Source organism: Schistocerca gregaria, chromosome 1, assembly GCF_023897955.1.
Source record: "Schistocerca gregaria isolate iqSchGreg1 chromosome 1, iqSchGreg1.2, whole genome shotgun sequence".
Classification (NCBI taxonomy): domain Eukaryota; kingdom Metazoa; phylum Arthropoda; class Insecta; order Orthoptera; family Acrididae; genus Schistocerca; species Schistocerca gregaria.
The window spans coordinates 318,240,889-318,264,697 of NC_064920.1; the positions used below are offsets into that span (position 1 = coordinate 318,240,889).

Sequence of the window (23,809 nt, forward strand, 5' to 3'; positions counted from 1 at the left end):
CACCCACGTAAGTATCCTGTCCGATCATCTGCTTCCATTCATGTCCATTGTGCATTCCGACCGACTTGAGCAATACGAGCATGACAATGCGACGCTCCACATGTCCATAATTTCTACAGAGTAGCTCCAGGAACACTCATCTCAGTTTAAACACTTCCGTTGGCCACCAAACTCCCTAGACATGAACATTATTCGGCATTGGGAATATCGGGGATGCCTTGCAATGTGGTATTCAGAAGAGATATCTACCCGCTGGTACTCTTACGGATTTATGGACAGCGCTGCAGGATTCATGATGTCAGTTACCTTCTGCACTATTTGAGACATTACTCGAGTACCTGCCAAGTCGCGTTGCAGCCCATCTGCGTGCTAGCGGGGGCCCTACATGATTTTAGGCAGGTGTACCAGTTTCTTTGGCCCTTCAGTGTATTTCACACATATTTAACATATTTCACTCGAACTATACACATATTTCATCTGCATAAAGTGAATTTCGCCTTGCAATTTTATTTTAACGCAGCTGAATGCTTATGACGTCGTATCTTCTGAACTATTTACTGTACAGTGATATAATCTTGCATGTGCCTACTGTCTATGAAACAAGTTGTGAATAGAATTAATAGTAAATAAATAATAAACTAAGTCATCATTCATGATGTGGCAGTTTCTTACGCGTTTCCGTGTTTATGATCTCGTATCTCAAGAGCTATGTGACGTAAAATGATGTTTTTTCTAGGTACCTTTAGCGACATATATGGATACCGTCTGTGAAACGTGTTGCAGAGTTAGTGGTATAGAAGTCATAAATTAAAACATCACGCACGATGCGGCAGTTTCTCGCACATCTCAGTGTTTGCGACATCATATCTCCAGAACTGCGTGTCGTTAACTGGTATATTTACTTTTTCACCACCACCCTTCTGAGAGTTCTTACTCACACAGTGATTCTTTCCAGATAGTGAATGATATGTACAGCAAGCTTGGCTGAAATCAGTGGTTCAGGAGGAGGCGTGCAACACACATGCAAACGTACATTCATGGATGGTAATGCAGTAACGGTGGTTCTGAATGTCATTTACATAAGCTACCATACTTGTAAATTACTTACTCTGCTCGCATTGCAAATTTTTTTCCGGAGAATTTAGCGGGAAGACATATCAGAGCAGGTAGGGAACATAATTTCAAAACAATAGAGTTAACTAGCTCAGGTATGTTTTGCTTAATTAACTGTGTCACTGTTGACACTCGTTGTTAGAAGAAATACGTCTAATTGCTGTTTCTTTTGTCATTAACTGCCCAGTAGTAAAATTAGTAAGAAGCTTTTTTTCTCATTTTTTTCACATATCTGTTGAGCTCAAATTATCCATGAAGTTGAGGATTGCCTTTCAATGTTGTTAGTCGAAGCAGTGGTTACAGACGTGAGAGTAGCGTGGAGCAGCGGCATGCATGTACCAGTTTTGCGTTGTGACGTGTTAGTTTCATGACGAAAAGTCAGAAAGTGATGGGGGACAGTATAGGTTGAAATAACTGGTGGTTGCAGCCGAGCTTATTGCTAGGGGTGGAATGTTTTTGTACGGGCTTTCACGAACTCGAGTGGGAACAGGAACGTGAGCAGTCTATGCAGAACGTGCGTTTCTATCGTTAGTAACTTTGGTTTTTGATCACGCATACTCTGAATTGCTGAATCTTGCTCAATACCGTAACCTAAACAAAGTCCGATTGCTGAAAAATGGTAGTGACCTGGTTAAATAGTTACTGTGAGAACTAGAGGTTGATGCGCTGTGTGGCTACATTTTAAGTATCCCAGACATTAAGTAAACGTTTTACAAGATCCAGTCACATTATCACATCACACGATGTTCGACATCAACGTGCAATAACCACTTATAGTGTGTGTGTGTGTTTGAGGTTTACGGACGCTAAACAGCGTGGTCATCAGCGCCCAAACGCATAAAAACAGGAACACATGCAGTGAAGGGACTAAGACGGACAGCGAACAAGGAGAACGGCTAAAAGACACAGACCTGGCGCAGTTCCAAATCCTCACACACAGAGGCAAAACAAGTGGAGAAAACACGCACTAAAAAGGAAAGGAAACACAAGGAAAGGAGAACAGAAACCGAAGGGAAACAAGAAGCTATTCGTGACTGGCGGACCTCTCACCTAAAACCTGGGTGAGCCAGTCACCCAGCAGCACATTAAAACCCTCTCCCTAAAATCCGAGGCAACAAATTGGACAGGACACAAAACCGTAAGACCTTAAAAACAGTCGTTGCGTCGTCTTGCAAAATAGAGGGCAAATCCGGTGGCAAAGAAACCACCGCCCTCTGGTCAGAGAATACAAGACAGTCAAGTAAAATGTGGCGGACAGTAATCTGGACGCCACAAGCATTGGAGATTGGGGGTTCCTCCCGTCGGAGTAAAAAACCATGTGTTACGGGACTGTGCCCGATGCGGAGGCGACTGAGGAGAACCTCATCCCGCCTGCATGACTGGTAGGACATACGCCATGGCCGCGTGGTGGCCTTGACCAGACGCAGCTTATTTTCACCGACTGCCAGCCAATCCTCTTCCCATTGACGCATAACATGGAAACGAAGGAGGGAGGTAACAGCATGGAGGGGGACGGCACGTTCAACAACGTGAGGGAGGGAACATGCATCTTTGGCAGCCACATCCGCCAGTTCGTTCCCCCTAATACCCACGTGCCCCGGCACGCAGCAGAAAGAAACCTCCTTCCCCTGTCGTTGCATATGGAGTAGGGCATCAAGGATGTTCTGGACGACCGTATCCGCTGGGTACAAGTGTTGCATGGTCTGAAGTACACTCAGGGAGTCAGAACAGATGAGAAACTTTAGACTGGGAACACACCTCATCTGCTCCAATGCCCGCAAGATCGCAAACAATTCGGCATCAAAGATGGGGGAAAACAACAGCACAACCGTAAATACTGGTACATGGTCGGGATGCTGGTGTAAAATATCGGAAAATAAGGAGCTAAAACAAACGCAGGAGTGCAGCTCCTCCGGTACTCCGACAAGTCTAAAAGGACGGTGAGCCTCTGGAGCAACCAGGAAGGCAGGCGGGTAAAACCTTGGCGTTGGGTGGCCACACGCTCCACACCAAGGGACTCCAGCAAATGGTTGGCACGAATCCCAAATGGTCTCGTTGCCCTGGGACGACTGGAAAAGAGACGTTCCATAGGCGGTCGGGCAACGGTAGGGTACGCAGGGGAGGCAGGACAGGCAAGGAATTGACACACCCGTCGCTCCATGAGGAGTTTCCGCTGGATGGCGAGCGGCGGTTTCCCTGCCTCAGCACACAGGCTGGGGATGGAACTGCTACGGCAGGCACCAGTGGCCTCCCTGATATCCTCATGGTGTACTGCGTCAATAATCTTCAGATACGAAGGCCTTGCTGACCCATACACGGTGCAACCATAGTCATGACGCGATCGGACGAAAGCCCTATAAAACTGCAGCAGACGCGTCCGATCTACTCCCCGGGACCGATGGCTCAGACACTTCAAAGTATTCAGTGAGTTCAGGGCCCGCACCTTGAGGTCTTTAAGGTGAGGCAACCACGACAACTTGGGATCAAAAGTGAGGCTCAGGAACCTTACAGTGTCTCTAAAAAGAAGAACGGTGTCCGTCAGACGCAATTCAGGATAGGTAGAAAGACGTCGAGAACGATTAAAATGAACACACACACATTTGTCTGCAGAAAAGATAAAACCCGTCTTCGCAGTCCATGCCTCTAATCGCTTTTTCGTAAGCTGCAACTGCCGACTAGCAGTGACAAGACTGGAGGAAGAACAGAAAACAGCAAAATCGTCCACAAACAAGGAGCATTGGGCAGGACTCCGGATAGTGCACGTGATACTGTTAATGGCGACGGCAAAGTGGGTGACACTTAAAACGCTTCCCTGAGGAACACCATTCTCCTGCACGTACAAATCAGATAGCACATTACCAACCCGATATCGTAAGAGGCGGTGGGACAGAAAGGACCGAATGAAGATGGAGAAACGGCCACGAAAGCCCCACTGATGGAGTTGATTCAGGATATGGCGGCGCCAAGTAGTGTCATACGCCTTATTAATGTCAAAGAATACACCTAGACCATGCTGGTTACGTAGGAAGGCCTGGTGGATGGCCGCCTCAAGCAGGGTCAAGTTCTCTATAGTATAGGTCTCGATCAGCCAAACCAGGCGACGATTGACCATGCGTTCCAACGTCTTCCCGACACAGCTCGTCAAAGCAATACTTCGATAACGACTGGGATGCGTTCGGTCCTTTCCCGGTTTGAGGAGGGGAATCAAAATCGCCTCTCTCCACGAGTCAGGGTACGTGCCCGATAACCATATCATATTAAAACAATTCAGGAGAACTTCCTTGGATGGCAGCAACAAGTGGTGCAGCATGCTGTACCGGATTTGATCATGACCAGGCGCAGTATCACGAGCCACAGACAGCGCCGAACCCAATTCCCACATTGCGAAGGGGCAGTTGTAGGGTTCAGAATTTGGAGACCGGAAGTCCAAGTGATCCCTCTCGATGGCAGTGCGGTAGCGGCAGAAATCTGGATCACAGTTAATAGTGGCGGTAGATTCCGCAAAATGCATGGCCAGTGTCTGGGCAATGTCTCTTGGCGCCGTGAGGAGACATCCCTGATGCAGAATGCCGTGACAGGTAGTTGGCTGAGTTTCCCGGAAATCCTCTTGATGGCTTCCCATACTTTCGTAGAACTAGTGGAGCGGGAGATGGAGTTCAAGAACGATTGCCATGACTGTCGTTTGCTCTCTTTAATCACTCGCTGCGCCTTGGCCCTTGCCACCCGAAAGGCCGCAAGATTGTCAGCTGAAGGACGGCACTTGAAGCGGCGCAGAGCTGCACGACGGGCTCGGATGGCTGAGTGGCACTCAGTGGTCCACCAGGGGGCCTCTTGGGATGACCGGATGACCGTGGGACTGACAATTCAGCAGCATGGGAGATCACGGCTGTAACATGGTCTACCCATTCGTGGACGCTGGCACGGTGTTCCAAAACAGCCAGTTGGCTGAAAAGTGTCCAGTCAGCTCTGCAGAGGTGCCACCGGGGCGGCACTGGTAATGCCACAGACTCATCCAGGAGGCGAATCCAAAGGGGGAAGTTGTCACTAGAATGGAGGTAGCAGCAACCTCCCACAGAGCAGAATCCGCGAGTGCTGGAGAGCAAAAGGAAAGGTCAATAGCTGATGACGACCCAGAAGCAGTACAGAAATGAGTGGGAGCACCAGAGTTGAGGACGCACAGTTCTTCAGACATCATGAGGCTTTCCAGAATGCGACCCCTGGGGCAAGTAGTCGAAGAGCCTCATAAGACATTATGAGCATTGAAGTCCCCCAGGAGAAGTAATGGGCGGGGGAGTTGGCTAATAAGGTCTGTGAGAGCCTCAGAGTCTATTGAATCCTGAGGCGGTAAATAAACTGAAGATTCTGAGCCTCCGACCCACAAGAAGGTGAACTGCAACTGCTTGCAAGTCTGTAACGAGAGGAAGCTCAGATGAGTGGTGCATGTCACGGACAAAAACCGAAACACCACCCTTCGCCCTTTCCCCCGTCAGATCATCTTTTCGATAGACGGTATAGCCCCGTAAAGAAGGAGCATCAGTGGCTCGAAAATGTGTCTCTTGGAGACATAAGCAGAAAGCTCTCGTACAAGGAGCTGTAATTCGGCCACATGCGTCCTGAACCCATTCAGGTTCCACTGTAATATGGGAGCCAGTGATCAGGGTGGCTGAACTATCACCCTGCCTCTGTGCTTTGGAGGAGAGCCCGAACTGGCCGGAGATTTATTCCTGGGGCGAGAAGATCGCCCCCAGTCGACATCAATGTCCATCAGCTCCGATGACGACCCACGGGAGATGTTGCTTTCCGAAGAGATGTGACTTGAAGGGAACTAGAAGTCTCAACTAACAGAGTACCATTGCGCAGTCGCTTAACAGATTTCAGTGTACCTGCAATTCCCTCAAGACCCTTGTGGATGTAAAATGGAGAAACCCTCTCAAAGCTACCCTCCTTCCGTTTAATAACCAAAAACAAATTCTGATTATCAGCATGTGCTCTGTTACGACAGTCTGATAAAGCTCTAGGAACACCAGGCGCTGGAGGACTCGCAGCACAAAGTCGCTTTTCCGATGGGGTGTGTTTTCCTATCAGTGGCCCACCCAAGACACGGGTAGGGGAAAATGTAGAGGTCGAAGGGTCCATTGCGGTTCAAAAAATGGTTCGAAATGGCTCTGAGCACTATGGGACGTAACTGCTGAGGTCATCAGTCTCCTAGAACTTAGAACTACTTAAACCTAACTAACCTAAGGACATCACACACATCCATGCCCGAGGCAGGATTCGAACCTGCGACCGTAGCGGTCTCGCGGTTCCAAACTGCAGCGCCTACAACCGCTCTGCCACCCCGGCCGGCGGTCCATTGCGGTCCCACGAGCAGCTAGGGAACTAAGGGTCCGCTCAGACAGAGCCCCGCGTGCCTGAGTAAGACTAACACAACTGGGGTGCGGCAGGTGCCCCAGAGGTTGCCCGCTTGCGACTCTTCCACCCCAACAGCCATGCATCTTATAGGCGCGGAGCACACCGTAAGTATGAGTTTCTTTTTTTTTATAGAGGTTGGCCTTCCTCGGAATCCAGGACGTCAAGCCAAGATTACCATTGTCTGCAGCACACAACATTCCACCGCCGCGCCATACGTTGGTCTCTGAAGCATGTCCGGGGGTTACGGTGACAGGAGACTGGCGGCGCTGACCAGTACCCAGCTCATGACCACGGGGCCACCCTGGGGGCAACCACATATAGACGGCAGGTGGCAGCATTAGCAAAACTCGTAGCATCAGGGGTGAAGGATATATTATTCGTGTCGGGGAGACACGGAAAGCAGTGTAGTCATTATCATCATGTGGAAACGGAGCGATTTTTCGGATGTCCCAAAGAGCTTGGTAATTGGCATTTTGGGCAGGGGAGGGCCAATTTCCGAAATGGCTAAGTTTGTAAACTGTTCGCCTGCTACCATGATTAACATAGGCTGTTGTTGTTGTAGTCTTCCGTCCAGAAACTGGTTTTATGCAGCTGTCCATGCAGGATAGAGATCCTGTGCAAGCCTCTTCATCTCCCAGTACCTACTGCACCCTACATCCTTCTGAATCTGTTTAGTGTATTCATCTCTTGATCTCCCTCTACGATTTTTACCCTCCACGCTGCCCTCCAATACTAAATTGGTGATCCCTTGATGCCTCAGAACATGTCCTACCAACCGATCCCTTCTTCTGGTCAAGTTGTGCCACAAACTTCTCTTCTCCCCAATCCTATTATATAATTCCTCATTAGTTATGTGATCTACCCATCTAATCTTCAGCATTCTTCTGTAACACCACATTTCGAAAGCTTCTATTCTATTCCTATCCAAACTATTTATCGTCCATGTTTGACTTCCATACAAATACTTTCAGAAACGACTTCCTGACACTTAAATCAGTACTCGATGTTAACAAATTTCTCTTCTTCAGAAACGCTTTCCTTGTGATTGCCAGTCTACATTTTATATCCTCTCTACTTTGACCATCATCAGCTATTTTGCTCTCCAAATAGCAAAACTCATTTACTACTATAAGTGTTTCTTTTCTAATCTAATTCTCTAAGCATCTCCCGATTTAATTCGACTACATTCCATTATCCTCGTTTTGCTTTAGTTGATGTTCATCTTATATCCTCCCTTCAAGACACTGTCCAGTCCGTTCAGCTGCTATTCCATGTCCTTTGTTGTCTCTGACAGAATTACAATGTCATCGGCGAACCTCACAGTTTTTATTGCTTCTCCAGGGATTTTAATTCCTACTCCAAATTTTTCTTTTGTTTCCTTTCCTGCTTGCTCAATATACAGATTAAATATAATTGGTAATACGCTACAACCCTGTCTTCCCGACCACGGCTTCCCTTCCATGCCCCTCGAGTCTTATAACTGCCATCTGATTTCTGTCCAAATATAAATAGCTTTTCGCTAGCTGTATTTTACCCCTGCCACCTTCAGAATATGAAAGAGAGTATTCCAATCAACACTGTCTAAAGCTTTCTCTAAGTCTACAAATGCTGGAGACATAGGCTTGTCTTTCCTTAATCTATTCTCTAAGATAACTCGTAGGATCAGTATTGCCTCACGTGTTCCAACATTTCTACGGAATCCAAACTGATCTTCCCCGAGGTCGGCTTCTACCAGTTTTTTCCATTCGTCTGTAAAGAATTCGTGTTAGTGTTTTGCAGCCACGGCTTATTAAACTGATAGTTCGGTAATTTTCATTGTCAGCACCTGCTTTCTTTGGGATTGGAACATAGGCTGTGTGTGGAAAAATGCACTATCCAAATTTAGAACTAAGGATCATAGATGACAGGAGTTTACGACGGCTGCGGAGAGGTATATGGGTGAATAGTTGTGCAACTGCAGAGCAACTGATCACCAAGATGAACCAAGGGCCTACCAACAGTGTCTTCTCAACGACCGTTCAGCGAACGTTGCAGCAGATAGGCCTCTGCAGCAGGCGCCTGGTTCATGCACTCACACGGACTACTGTTCATCGGCGACGAAAACTGGAATCTGATCACTACTACAGCTATGGCCAATGAGTGGCCTTTTCAGATGAACCACATTTCTTAGTCCATCAGACAGATGGCCATTGGTATCTACGGCCCTGCAGCAATCCCCTGGCTGGCAGGGTGTGTGTGTGTGTGTGTGTGTGTGTGCGATGTTTGTGTGTTGGGGGGGGGGGGGGGGAGAGGCAGGAGGATGGTCCAGACTGTACAAGGGAGAGTTATGGTCTGGGGAATCTTTTCATGGTGTTTTCTGGTTGATCTCGTAATTCTGGAAGGCACAATGGGTGAACACAAGTATGCATCTATCCTTGATAGACCAAGTCTACCCCTACACACAGTTTGGTTGTTCCTCGGCACGATGACATCTACGCTCAGGAAAATGCAACATGTCACGCAGTTTGCTGCGTAAGTGTGTGGTTCGAAGCCCATCAGGATGAACTTACCATACTCGTCTTACCATACTCGTCTTACCAAACTCTGCGGATTGAAGCACAGTCGAGAATTTTTGAATCCACCTTGAGCGTGCTATTCGCTCCATGGACCCTCAACCGACAAACGTACCACAGCTGGCCACAGGACTGCAGTCGTCATGTCTCCACATCCCTTTCGGTTCCCTCTAGCACCTTTCTGACTCTCTTCTAGTACGTCTACGCTGGTTATTCAGGCTTTTGACAGGTGTTCACATTAAATGACTGGTCAGTGTAACATGAAAAAGAACGTAAGGAAACTGCTCATCCATCAATGTATCAACACGTAAGAATGCCTCTCGACTACATTCCAATGTTATGGAAAGTTCAAGATCGTTTTTGTGGAATGTAATCTCAGCTTCGGAAGGCCATAGTGGATTTTAACGCAATATGAATTTCTTGTAGATTTGATACGCTATAAGAGATACAATACGGCGTCTTGGACGTGTCTATCCCACTACATCAAATTTTCTGCCTCAAATGATGATTCCTGTAGCTGACTTCATACAGGCTCTAGACTTGCGCAGTTGCTACAGAACTTTATCCGCCGCAGTGAATGCTCTGGCTGCCTATTGGGGCACACATACAGCCGCCGCGGCTCAGGCGGGGGCGCTCATCGCGAACTTAGCGGAGCGCGTCAAAGGCGGCCGCGGCGTGGCCGCTGGGCGCTGGCCAGGCTCATCAGGTGCAGCCGCTGCCGCCGCCGCCGACGCTAATCAGCCGCCGGCGTTTTCAATACCGGACTTCGGCCGCAGAGGAGCTGGTGAAAGAATTTTTTGAAGTAACCCACGAGAGGGGGAGGATAGTGAAGTATCGACCGGCCATGTCATAGATCCATTTCCACACCTGCACTTCAAAGGGCAACTTATGGGGTATATCAAAGTGTACGTTGTGTGTCGTTATAACTGCAAAATCCCACTATGCTTCTCGTGATGTCATTGCGTTTTGTATAGGAGCAGTGGTTGTGTATGTGTAATGCCGAATCTCACTGATTTTACCTACATGGCCATTTTGCTATATAAAAGTACTACGTGACCAAAAGTATCCTGGCACCAATCTGTAGACATTAATATGAGGTGCGCCCACGTTTCGCCTTTATGACGGCTTGAACTGTGCTGGAGACAGTTTCAATCAGGTATCTGAACGTTTGTGAAGGAATAGCGTGTCCTTATGAGCTGAAAACAGAGGACATACTGAGGTTGGTCACTGGCGTCGACGTTTTAATTCATCTTCTAATCAAGCTGCGGGCCTATGGGGTAACGTCTCAGTTGTGCGACTGGATTCGTGATTTCCTGTCAGGAAGGTCGCAGTTCGTAGTAATAGGCGGCAAATCATCGAGTAAAACTGAAGTGGTATCAGGTGTTCCCCAGGGAAGCGTCCTCGGACCTCTGCTGTTCCTGATCTATATAAATGACCTGGGTGACAATCTGAGCAGTTCTCTTAGGTTGTTCGCGGATGATGCTGTAATTTACCGTTTAGTAAGGTCATCCGAAGACCAGTATCAGTTGCAAAGCGATTTAGAAAAGATGGCTGTGTGGTGTGGCAGATGGCAGTTGACGATAAATAACGAAAAGTGTGAGGTGATCCACACGAGTTCCAAAAGAAATCCGTTGCAATTCGATTACTCTATAAATACTACAATTATCAAGACTGTCAATTCAACTAAGTAACTGGGTGTTAAAATTACGAAGAACTTCAGTTGGAAAGACCACATAGATAATACTGTGGGGAAGGCGAGCCAAAGGTTGCGTTTCATTGGCAGGATACTTAGGAGATGCAACAAGTCGACTAAAGAGACAGCTTACACTACACTGGTTCGTCCTCTGTTAGAATATTGCTGCGCGGTGTGGGATCCTTACCAGGTGGGATTGACGGAGGACATCAAAAGGGTGCAAAAAAGGGCAGCTCGTTTTGTATTATCACGTAATAGGGGAGAGAGTGTGGCAGACATGGTACGCGAATTGGGATGGAAGTCATTACAGCAAAGACGTTTTTCGTCGCGGCGAGATCTTTTTACGAAATTTCAGTCACCAACTTTCTCTTCCGAATGGGAAAATATTTTGTTGAGCCCAACCTACTTAGGTAGGAATGATCATCAAATTAAAATAAGAGAAATCAGAGCTCGAACAGAAAGGTTTAGGTGTTCGTTTTTCCTCCGCGCTGTTAGGGAGTGGAATGGTAGAGAGATAGTATGATTGTGGTACGATGAACCCTCTGCCAAGCACTTAAATGTGAATTGCACAGTAGTCATGTAGATGTAGATGTAGATGTAGATCCCGAAGGACTCCAGGTGGTTTCTCTGGGCAGGCCACTCCATTTCAGGAATGTTGTTTAAGACTGGTTCAAATGGCTCTGAGTACTATGGGACTTAACATCTATGGTCCTCAGTTGCCTAGAACTTAGAACTGCTTAAACCTAACTAACCTAAGGACAATACACAACACTCAGCCATCACGAGGCAGAGAATACCCCTGACCTCGCCGGGAATCGAACCTGGGAACCCGGGCGCGGGAAGCGAGAACGCTACCGCAGGACCAGGAGATGCGGGCTATGTTGTTTAAAAATAACTCAATGACAGGAGCTGCTTTATGACAGGATGCATCATCATTGTGGTACACTAATCATTTCCGAACTGTTCTGTACTCAGTACACAGTGCTGCAAAAGCTGTTCATATCCTTCTGTATTTGACATTTTCTTAAGGGGACCACGTCCTAACATCACCTCATCGATTCTTCATTGCTGGCGTTAGACACGGAGGCAGGTAGTGTTCTCCAGGCACTAACAAAACCCTAGCCTTACCATCGGATAGCCACGAGTTGTAAGATGATCCATCAGACCAAATTACTCGTTTCCAATCATCCACTGTCAAATGGTGTCGCTCTGTACACCACCTCAAGCGTCGCTCAGGTACGATAACAGAAATGCGTGGCTTATGAAGAACTGTTCGAACACTGGTAACCCATTCTTTTCAACTACCTACGCACTACCGTTGTAGTAGCTGGACAGATGGTAAGACTCTGGAACTCATGAGTTCAATGATTTAATGCCATTTTTTACAAGCAATTCTCCCTGTCCGTCAGTACACGAGCTTTGCGTGATCTTGGTTTACTTGTGGTTGGTCATTCACGTTGGCGGGCTTTCACAATAAATGTGAACTGATGGCGTGTTATAGTGTGGCCCTCAAGTACGTATCCCCCGTCTCAACGTTGCAATATTAGAAATTTTGCCTGGTTTCGTTCTCTAGGGGCTGGGATACGTAGTTACCGTATTACAAGCCAAATGTTGCTGAGTCTACAGTGTACAATGTTAATATACAAATGGATCGAATGGTCAAAGGTTCCTATCACTTGGCAATTCTGAATTTTGAACGTGATATAGACATTTATAAACGAAAGATTGCAATTAAATAAAATCTGAGGTTCTATCTTAACGACTTTAAATGATGAATATAATAGTAGAAGTACTTTTTAGAATGCGGCATATTTGTGCCAAACTCTGATTGGTGTCGATGGTCCAGCAATTAAATAAATTATAAGTTGATTAACAGGGAAAATGAACGACATCATAGCTCGCTAGATATTCACTTCTAAATGCACACTACGCGTTCACTGTAGAAACCAGCGAAATCTCTCAAGTTCACAAGTCGGCGCACCGAAGTATTTCTATCAGCCGCGACCACGCATAAACCGCTCATCACTCCCCGAGTCTCTGTCTGGACTCTCGCGACCGCGCGCCGTCACGCCCACACTCCCGTGTCCTGTGTCGTACTGTCCAGCACTGCCGCACTGCCAGAACTCCCTCGTACACTCTCCGGAAATGATGCACCTCCCCAACCTCCATACGTCTCTCTTAGTAACGACTGCTGTGATTGGCTAGAGCACTCCCTCCAGGTCACCAAGCCAACATACAATCACAAACATAAAGCACTTTCGAAATACTTGATTTAGGGGAGAGAGTGTGGCAGATATGATACACGAGTTGGGATGGAAGTCATTACAGCATAGACGTTTTTCGTCGCGGCGAGACCTTTTTACGAAATTTCAGTCACCAACTTTCTCTTCCGAATGAGAAAATATTTTGTTGAGCCCAACCTACATAGGTAGGAATGATCATCAAAATAAAATAAGAGAAATCAGAGCTCGAACAGAAAGGTTTAGGTGTTCGTTTTTCCCGCTCGCTGTTCGGGAGTGGAATAGTAGAGAGATAGTATGATTGTGGTTCGATGAACCCTCTGCCAAGCACTTAAATGTGAATTGCAGAGTAGTCATGTAGATGTAGATGTAGATGTACATTTACATTTACGTAACTTGAAATTAAATAAATATTCCTACGGCTGGACCATAAACACGCTCTAACACACATTATTAAATACATGAACAAATTAAATAAACGTATATCACAGTTGTTGTTGTTGTTGCGGTCTTCAGTCCTGAGACTGGTTTGATGCAGCTCTCCATGCCACTCTATCCTGTGCAAGCCTCTTCTTCTCCCAGTACCTACTGCAACCTAGATCCTTTTGAATCTGCTTAGTGTATTCATCTCTTGGTCTCCCTCTATGATTTTTACCCTCCACGCTGCCCTCCAATACTAAATTGGTGATCCCTTGATGCCGCAGAACATGTCCTACCAACCGATCCCTTCTTCTCGTCAAGTTGTACCACAAACTTCTCTTCTCCCCAATCCTATTCAGTACCTCCTCATTAGTTATGTGATCTACCCATCTAATCTTCAGCATTCATCTGTAGCACCACATTTCGAAAGCTTCTATTCTCTTCTTGTCAAAAACTATTTATCGTCCATGTTTCACTTCCATACATGGGTACACTCCATACGAATACTTTCAGAAATGACTTCCTGACACTTAAATCTATACTCGATGTTAATAAATTTCTCTTCTTCAGAAACGCTTTCCTTGCCATTGCCAGTCTACATTTTATATCCTCCCTACTTCGACCATCATCAGTTATTTTGCTCCCCAAATAGCAAAACTCCTTTACTACTTTAAGTGTCTCATTTCCAAATCTAATTCCCTCAGCATCACCCGACTTAATTCGACTACATTCCATTATCCTCGTTTTGCTTTAGTTGATGTTCATCTTATATCCTCCTTTCAAGACGCTATCCATTCCATTCAACTGCTCTTCCAAGTCCTTTGCTGTCTCTGACAGAATTACAATGTCATCGGCGAACCTCAAAGTTCTTATTTTTTCTCCATGGATTTTAATACCTACTCCAAATTTTTCTTTTGTTTCCTTTACTGCTTGCTCAATATACAGATTGAATAACATCGGGGAGAGGCTACAATCCTGTCTTACTCCCTTCCCAACTACTATTTCCCTTTCATGTCCCTCGACTCTTATAACTGCCATCTGGTTTCTGTACAAATTGTAAATAGCCTTTCGCTCCCTGTATTTTACCCCTGACACCTTTAGAATTTGAAAGAGAGTATTCCAGTCAACATTGTCTACAAATGCTAGAAACGTAGGTTTGCCTTTCCTTGATCTTTCTGCTAAGATAAGTCGTAAGGTCAGTATTGCCTCACGTGTTCCAGTATTTTTACGGAATCCAAACTGATCTTCCCCGAAGTCGGCTTCTACTAGTTTTTCCATTCGTCTGTCATAAATTCGCGTTAGTATTTTGCAGCTGTGGCTTATTAAACTGATTGTTCGGTAATTTTCACATCTGTCAACACCTGCTTTCTTTGGGATTGGAATTAGTATATTCTTCTTGAAGTCTGAGGGTACTTCACCTGTCTCATACGTCTTGCTAACCAAATAGTAGAGTTTTGTCAGGACTGGCTCTCCCAAGGCCGTCAGTAGTTCTAATGGAATGTTGTCTACTCCAGGGGCCTTGTTTCGACTCAGGTCTTTCAGTGCTCTGTCAAACTCTTCACGCAGTATCGTATCTCCCATTTCATCTTAATCTTAATCTACATTCTCTTCCATTTCTATAATATTGTCCTCAAGTACATCTCCCTTGTATAGACCCTCTATATACTCCTTCCACCTTTCTGCTTTCCCTTCTTTGGTTAGGACTGGGTTTCCATCTGAGATCTTGATATTCATACAAGTGGTTCTCTTTCCTCCAAAGGTCTCTTTAATTTTCCTGTAGGCAGTATCTATCTTACCCCTAGTGAGATAAGCCTCTACATCCTTACATTTGTCCTCTAGCCACCCCTGCTTAGCAATTTTGCACTTCCTGTCGATCTCATTTTTGAGACATTTGAATTCCTTTTTGCCTGCTTCATTTACTGCGGTTTTATGTTTCCTCCTTTCATCAATTAAATTAAATATTTCTTCTGTTATCCAAGGATTTCTATTAGCCCTCTTATTTTTACCTACTTGATCCTTTGCTGCCTTCACTACTTCATCCGTCAGAGCTACCCATTCTTCTTTTACTGTATTTCTTTCCCCCACTGCTGTCAATTGTTCCCTTATGCTCTCCCTGAAACTCTGTACAACCTCTGGTTTAGTCAGTTTATCCAGTTCCCTTCTCTTTAAATTCCCACCTTTTTGCAATTTCTTCAATTTTAATCTGCAGTTCATAACCAATAGATTGTGGTAAGAGTCCACATCTACCCCTGGAAATGTCTTACAATTTAAAACCTGGTTCCTAAATCTGTGTCTTACCATTATATAATCTATCTGATACCTTTTAGTATCTCCAGGGATCTTCCATGTATACAACCGTCTTTCATGGTTCTTAAACCAAGTGTTAGCTATGATTAAGTTGTGGTCTGTGCAAAATTCTACCAGGTGGCTTCCTCTTTCATTTTTCTCCCCCAATCCATATTCACCTACTACATTCCCTGCTCTCCCTTTTCCTACTACCGAATTCCAGTCACCTATGACTATTAAATTTTCATCACCCTTCACTATCTGAATAATTTCTTTTATTTCATCATACATTTCTTCAATTTCTTCGTCATCTGCAGAGCTAGTTGGCATATAAACTTGTACTAGTGTAGTAGGTGTGGGCTTCGTATCTATATTTGCCACAATTATGCGTTCACTGTGCGTTTGTAGTAGCCTACCCGCATCCCTTTTTTCCTATTCATTATTAAACCTAATTCTGCATTACCCCTATTTGATTGTGTGTTTATAACCCTGTAGTCACCTGACCAGAAGTCTTGTTCCTCGTGCCACCGAGCTTCACTAATTCCCACTGTATCTAACTTTAACCTATCCATTTCCCTTTTTAAATTTTCTAACCTACCTGCCCGATTAAGTGATCTGACATTCCACGCTCCGATCCGTAGAACGCCAGTTTTCTTTCTACTGATAACGACATCCTCTTGAGTAGTCTCCGCCCGGAGATAAGAATGGGGAACTATTTTACCTCCGGAGTATTTTACCCAAGAGGACGCCATCATCATTTAATCATACAGTAAAGCTGCATGCCCTCGGGAAAAATTACGGCCGTAGTTTCACCTTGCTTTCAGCCGTTCGCAGTAGCAGCACAGCAAGGCCGTTTTGGTTAGTGTTGCCCTTGCAACTACTGAAAAGGCTGCTGCCGCTCTTCAGGAACCACACGTTTGTCTGGCCTCTCAACAGATACCCCTCCGTTGTGGTTGTACCTACGGTACGGCTATCTGTATCGCTGATTCACGCAAGCCTCCCCACCGACGACAAGGTCCATGGTTCATGGGGGGGGGGGGGGGGGAGGTATATCACAGGAGTAGAACAAAACGTAGGCCAGTTGCCTAATGTCTCCGTGCTTTCTAAGACACAGTAAATATTTAACCACTTTCTTCACGAATAGTAAATATCGGGCATAAACAGGGAAATAGATAAATAAATATATTTATAAGCATGCTGATACCGTGTTTTCGTGTAACTGTGGAGTACTTATGGCCTGACGCGATCGATAGTAATCGGCCACTTTGACCTCCAATAACTCATGTAATATTAAAGTTACATGCCTGTAATTTATACCAATTTAGGTTTACACCAATAGCTTTCTAAAGACATGGTGATCGACAAAATCCGATGCAGTGTTTATATTTTGGAAATTCGTTGCTGGGTGTTACTTGTATAATTTACCATCAGATACTAAACTATAGACCAATAAAGATATTGAAAATCTGATTGCACCATCAGATACGTCGTGCACATAAGAGTAGTGTACAGCCGGCCGCGGTGTTCTCTCGGTTCTAGGCGCGCAGTCCGAAACCGTGCAACTGCTACGGTCGCAGGTTCGAATCCTGCCTCGGGCATGGATGTGTGTGATGTCCTTAGGTTAGTTAGGTTTAAGTAGTTCTAAGTTCTAGGGGACTGATGACCACAGCAGTTGAGTCCCATAGTGCTCAGAGCCATTTGAACCATTTTTTTGAGTAGTGTACATGTTTCTTTTTGAGGTACAATGATTCATCTGGCTGCAATTAATTTCCATACGGACTGTGAAATGTCTGCCATTAAGGTTTCACAGAGTCCGCTATCTTTGGCTTTCCTGGCGCACAGCGTCACCAAGGGATTCCCAGCCACGTGCTCGATCGACCACGTGCTCCGGCCGTTGTGAGGCACCGCGCGGATACTAACCAGCTAGTCCCTGCCGCGCGGCGCGAGCGGTGGCCGCCAACTCTGAACTTAGAATATTTCCAGGGCGCCGCAACTCGCCCGTTACCTCAAAATTTCAACTTAACAATCACGTCACAATCAGTCGACCTTGGCACCTTTAGAAGGTTTGAAATGACCCTAAGAATTTGTTACTCAGATGATAACGAACGGCTAACCATCGTTCAACGCACTCTGCTCTCCTGATGATGATGATGATGATGCTGTTTGCCACGTAGGATTATCCGAGCGTTCTTAGGTGCTGCATTCATGGACTGTGCGTCTGGTCCCGGCGGAGGTTCGAGTCCTCCCTCGGCTATCCTTAGGATAATTTAGGTTAAGTAGTGTGTAAGCTTAAGGACTCATAAGATTTCAGACTCATTTTCCATTTTTACATGATGATGTTTGGTTTGTGAACCGCCAACTGTGCGGTCATCAGCGCCCTTTACACAGTCCCAATTTTTAAACAGTCCAATTTTTTTACAATCCAATTTAGCCACTATTACGAATGATTATGATTATGATGATGATGAAGAAATGATGTGGACAACGCAAACGATCAGTCCCCAGGCAGAGAAAATCCCCAACCCAGCCGGGAATCGATCCCGGGACCCTGTGATCCAGAGCCCGCAACCAGCTCTCCTGATCATCCACTCTGCTGTTACTGCTTTTCTACTGACAAAACAATACTCTCCACTTTCTTTCATACTGATCCATCCACCTTTCGTTACATGTAGTGAATACCACATTACATAGGGCTGTTTGGATGCTTTTGATCAAACGTGCAGGGTGATAGATGGCGTCATGGGGAGCAACTTCTGTTAGACACAAAACGTTCGCTGACGCTACCCAGGCCGACCCTGGGCGAGAAAGTTTCAGTGGACTAGCATGGTCTGCTAATCAGATGTGTTGCACTCTACCTACTCCAGTAAACTGATCGAGTAATTTTCATTAAGATAGGGCGTTACAATATCTTTGCATCAGACATGTAGGGGTGACAGATCTTATCGTAACGAACTGATTGTCAGAGACAGAATGTTTTCTGATGCTTCCCGGCAACGCTAAGTATCCCTCTGTATTGGTTATATTCCTGTGAGGCGACAGGACATAGGTACTTAGTAACGTCTGTGTGCGTCTTGTGTGTTGCTTATAATCCACTGTTGCTTATAATCCACTCATGTATTCTTTATCAAAGAGGGTGGACCCAGCAAAAGTAAAGTTCCTGATGCGCTTCTACAATACACTATGCGATCAAAAGTATCCGGACAGCCCCAAAAACATACGTTTTTCATTTTAGATGCATTGTGCTGTCACCTCCTGCCAAGTACTCCATATCAGCGACCTCAGTAGTCATACATCGTGAGAGAGCAGTATGGGGCGCCCCGAGGAACTCACGCACTTGAACGTGGTCAGGTGATTGGATGTCACTTGTGTCATACGTGTGTTCGGGAGATTTACACATTCCTAAACATCACTAGGTCTACTGTTTCCGATGCGATAGTGAGGTGGAAACGTGAAGGGACACGTACAGCACAAAAGCGTGCAGGCCGAACTCGTCTGTTGACTGAGAGACCGCCCACAGTTGAAGAGGGTCGTAATGTGTAATAGGCAGAGATCTAACTAGACCGTCACACACGAATTCTAAATTGCATCAGGATCCACTGAAAGTACTATGACAGTTAGGCGGGAGGTGAGAAAACTTGGATTTCATGTTCGAGCCGCTGTTCATAAGCCGCACGTCACGCAGGTAAATGTCAAACGGAGCCTCTCTTGGCGTAAGGAGCACAAACATTGGACGATTGAACAGTGGAAAAACGTTGTGTGGAGTGACGAATCACAGCACACAATGTGGCGATCCGATGGCAGGGTATGGGTATAGCGAATTTCTTGTGAACGTCATCTGCCAGCGAGTGTAGTGCCAACAGTAATGTTCCAAGGCGGTGGTGTTATGGTGTGGTCAGCAAAATCTGCTCATCACGTGTTTACACAACGTACGGTGTCGACCTAGAGCGTCTGTTCGTTTTCTATTACAAACAAAACGATTTTTTGTTCGGAATTTCACGTGCTAGTTCGATAAATCGCTTCCAAATGAGGCTATTTTGACATTAGTTTGTTCGATATGAATTACTAGGCACAGTAAAATACGAAGAATAACAAATAATCTAGGAGAGACGGAGCAATGTTTCTGCACGGCGGTAGCAGTCAGTGTTGTCGTTGCTGGAGTATTGGTTATTTTTAGTATTTTACTGTCTCTCTTAATACATATCGATAGAACGAATATAGAACAAGACTAATTTGATACCGCTGTATCAAATGAGTACCTAAAATTCCGCTTTAAAGATCATTTTGTTTGAAAAGGGAAACAAACGGATGCTTTCCTACGACACTGGGAATCTCATGAAAAACGTGATAACCGGTTTGTGTTTCGACCGACTGCACCTGTACATTGCAAAAACGAAATTGCAAATGTCTGACTAAAGATCACAGATACTGCGGCTGACGACTCTTAGAAGAGAAACTTGGTTTAATGTAAGATTCATCAATTTTGTCGTTATGAATGGCCATGAATTTGTTGTTGACAACGTCAAGTCTCCAAGAGTGATGGACATATCGCATCTAGTGACCCTTATGCAAAAAACGACTTGCAAAGTGGATATCTTTGCCACTTCGTCACAGTGATGTCAACAGACCAAGAGCGAAGTGGGAGACAATCCGAACTGCGACCACACACACACACACACACACACACACACACACACACACACACACACACACACACCCTGCAATGTCAGACACGAGAACACAATTAACTGAAAGAGAGCGAGCGAGAAAGAGAGAGAAGACACGAGTACAGAATTAAATGATCGTTCACTGAGCGGCCACGAGGAACAGAACTGCCTGGCGTATGCATGTGTCAAGGCGAGAGGCGCGCTCGCTACGCAAGTGTGAGATACACAGTGTGAGATACTGTACCGTCTAATGGACATCTAGGTCAATTTCCTCGCAGGTATTCAAGTTTTGCTGAGCTGATTCTAGATTATCCCCTTCCTCCCCCTTCCCTCCCTCCCTCAGAAACAGGCTCGTATAACTGGGAACGTCCGGCCAGAGTGGCCGAGCGGTTCTAGGCGCTACAGTCTGGAACCGCGCGACCGCTACGGTCGCAGGTTCGAATCCTGCCTCGGGCATGGATGTGTATGATGTCCTTAGGTTAGTTAGGTTTAAGTAGTTCTAAGTTCTAGGGGACTGATGACCACAGCAGTTAAGTCCCATAGTGCTCAGAGCCATTTGAACCATTTTGAACTGGGAATGCCCCAGAGAGTTGGATGGAGGCACGAGTGAAGACCTCGTACCTTTGATTGCGGGAGGGAAAGGTGTTCGGCAGCGTCTTTTGGGACAGCACTGGTGACGGGCATGCGAGGCGTTCTACCGAATCATGTCCAGTGCAGGAGTGTCCCTAAATATTTACAAGATCGACTACTTAAGAGAACTGTGTTCCAAAAAGGCAATCGCGATATTTTTTAACAGCAAATACCATAACTAGTGCCTCCTTTTCGATGCTGGAGATTGTTTAGAGCTATCCCCAATGCCATGGGCGGATGTGTCGGCCGCCTTAATAAGCTTACGACTGGGAGAGAATGGCTTCAAACTAGGGATGAATTTCAGTATTGTTTTCAGTTGGGTAGTAGTGCAGTCACAGGCAGGCGTCCAGTTGTGGAGTACGCCCATTTTACGCAATTGATTGACGGCTTACGCAATTTGTGCCACGTGGAGTAAACAAATGGGAGAATAGTTGATTTTGCCCCAAAACACCTGAAATTCAGGTAAGTTAGTAGGCTGTGCAAGTACATCTCTAAACGGCAACAGTCCCGTGTCCCCAGGCTTGTAGAAATGGTGCAGAGATTTTACGAATGGTCTTGGCCATACAGTCCCATGACAGTGGTACCTTCTAAACAGGCTTGTAGAAATTGTGCAGAGATTTTACGAATGGTACCTTCTAAATAATTCATACAAGCAGGACTACGTTACATCAGCTGTTTCAGAAGTCTTTGGAAAATATTTGGAGCCAAGGCAATGCCAAAAGAGAGCTGCCAGTACTTGTATAATTCAATAGGTGTATTAAAAACAACAATGTTCTTCGATTCCTCATCTAAGGGTAAAGGGGTAACTGGAGGTAAGCATCGTCAAGGTCAATCATGGAGAGCATTGCCCCCAGCAGTTTTGGTGAAGACGTCTTCTGGCTGGGGGGGGATCGGAAAAATTTCCGTGCACTAGATTTCACCAGTTCGATAACCCCATCAGCCTGGAGATGGTCTACATGCTGCTTGAGAGCAGCACGCAAGGTCACTCGAGTTGGTCTGTCACGGTAAAAAGGAGGTGTAACGTCCGGCTGAAGGGTAATGTGTGTCTGAACGTCTGAAGCGAATCCCAAATCTGTCTGAAATAGAGATGAAAATGCAGTGAAGGGATCGTACAGTTCCTGGAAAGGAACTGAGATTGATAGGATCTTGGCTTCATCAGAAATAGGGAACTCAAACAACATAAAGGCGTCGAGACCGAACGTGTTGGTAGCAGATGGGTAGACTACGACAAAAACTTCATAAGCCACATAACGCTTTTGTAGGCCGTAGTGATGGAGAACTGCCCACGAAAAGGAATAGAACCCTCTGTAGACCACCAAACACTCGAACGTGGGGACAACTCGGGCGAGCCTAGTTGCGTGTACGTCGCTTGATTTATCAAATACTCTCTAGCCCCCGTGGCCACCTGTAAATAGGTGTCCTGGTGAGAAATGAGAATAGTGAGAAACAGTTTCCACATGAAGGGGTCGCCTGGAGGGCAGCTGACTTCAGCACTTGTGCAGTGTCATTGTACGCTCATAGGGCAGGACAGAAGCGAGTTCAGCAGCTTTGACATACTGAGTGGATGTTGGTTGTTGGGTGATTTGGGGAGGGCACCAGACAGCGAGGTCATCAGTCCAATCGGATTTGGGAAGGGTGGGGAAGGAAGTAGCCGCGCCCTTTCAAAGAAAACATCTCAGTGTTTGCCTGAAGCGATTTAGGGAAATTATGGAAGTCATAAATCGGGTTGGTCGGATGGGAGTTTGAACCGTCGTCCTCCCGAATGGGAGTCCAGTGTACTAACCACTGTGCCACCTCTCTCGGTGCTGCTGAATGGAGACGTCCATCTTTGCCACGGTGCGTACAGGACTCCAAGCGATCCAGACAGTCTGTTTGAGAGTGAGCGGAAAAACACTGCAGGCACGAAGGGACTATTGACGAGGGGCAAGGGGCAGTTCGAGGCTCAGACTCTATAGAGACGTTGGACGAAGACGTATCACAACTTTGCTGCAATCTGAGGGTCGTCCTATGCCTGCGACGCAGGGATGGAAGGCGTGGTAGCACGCTATCTGCCGAAACTCGTGAAGTCACCATGAGCCATTCGTTAACAATCTGTACCCTGCACAGTTTTGAACGAATGTGCGATGCGAAGGATGTCCTCCAACGATTAGTGATCCAGTTTCAGCAGCGCTGTGTGGACTTCAGAACCGACTGCCAGCTGAACCACAACAACACGAATGAGTGAACACTGAATGGCCGTATGCATGCCGTGTGCGAGAAACACTATTGGCCGGCTTATTTACGTGACGAGACGAGTGACGTGCTCACTACACGGACACACTGCTGAGGCTATACTATGCCCTCTAACGGCCATCTAGGTTGTATCCTATGGCTGGCACTCAACTTCCGCGAAGCTGGATACCAGAAAAAGCTTGTCTGAGTTACAACAACTAGGTGAATTTGGTTGCAACCATGTATATGCAAGGTCTGAATACACTGAAAGTTGTCGAAAGGACTACAACTCAGAAGTATGTATAATAAATGTCTTAACGATAAACTGCGAACAAATTATAGAAGCAGAAATTTTTCAGAGAGAAGAAGAAGTAGGTAAAAGAGATATGATTCTCGTACAGAACTGCCAATTGGCACAGAGGCTTCGAATTTCGTCATGATTTGGTGTTCTTTTTTTCTGGGAAACAAGTCTCTACTCACGCTACTGCACGTATCCTTGAAATAAGAATGGCATGACAGCTGTGATGATATGACATCAATGTCTTGCTCTCAGTAGAGCCCCTTTTTTTGCTATTGAATCAGATGATG

General features: G+C 45.9%; 1 protein-coding gene across 1 annotated transcript in view; it reads left to right on the top strand.

Moving 5' to 3' along the window:
- The window catches only part of LOC126345423 (uncharacterized), a 117,285-nt gene that overhangs the window by 36,031 nt on the left and 57,445 nt on the right, over positions 1 to 23,809 (top strand). Inside the window, exon 2 of the mRNA XM_050002105.1 lies at positions 9,652 to 9,861. Within this exon, the coding sequence (XP_049858062.1) occupies positions 9,652 to 9,861 (210 nt within the window). The remainder of the gene's footprint in view (positions 1 to 9,651; positions 9,862 to 23,809) is intronic.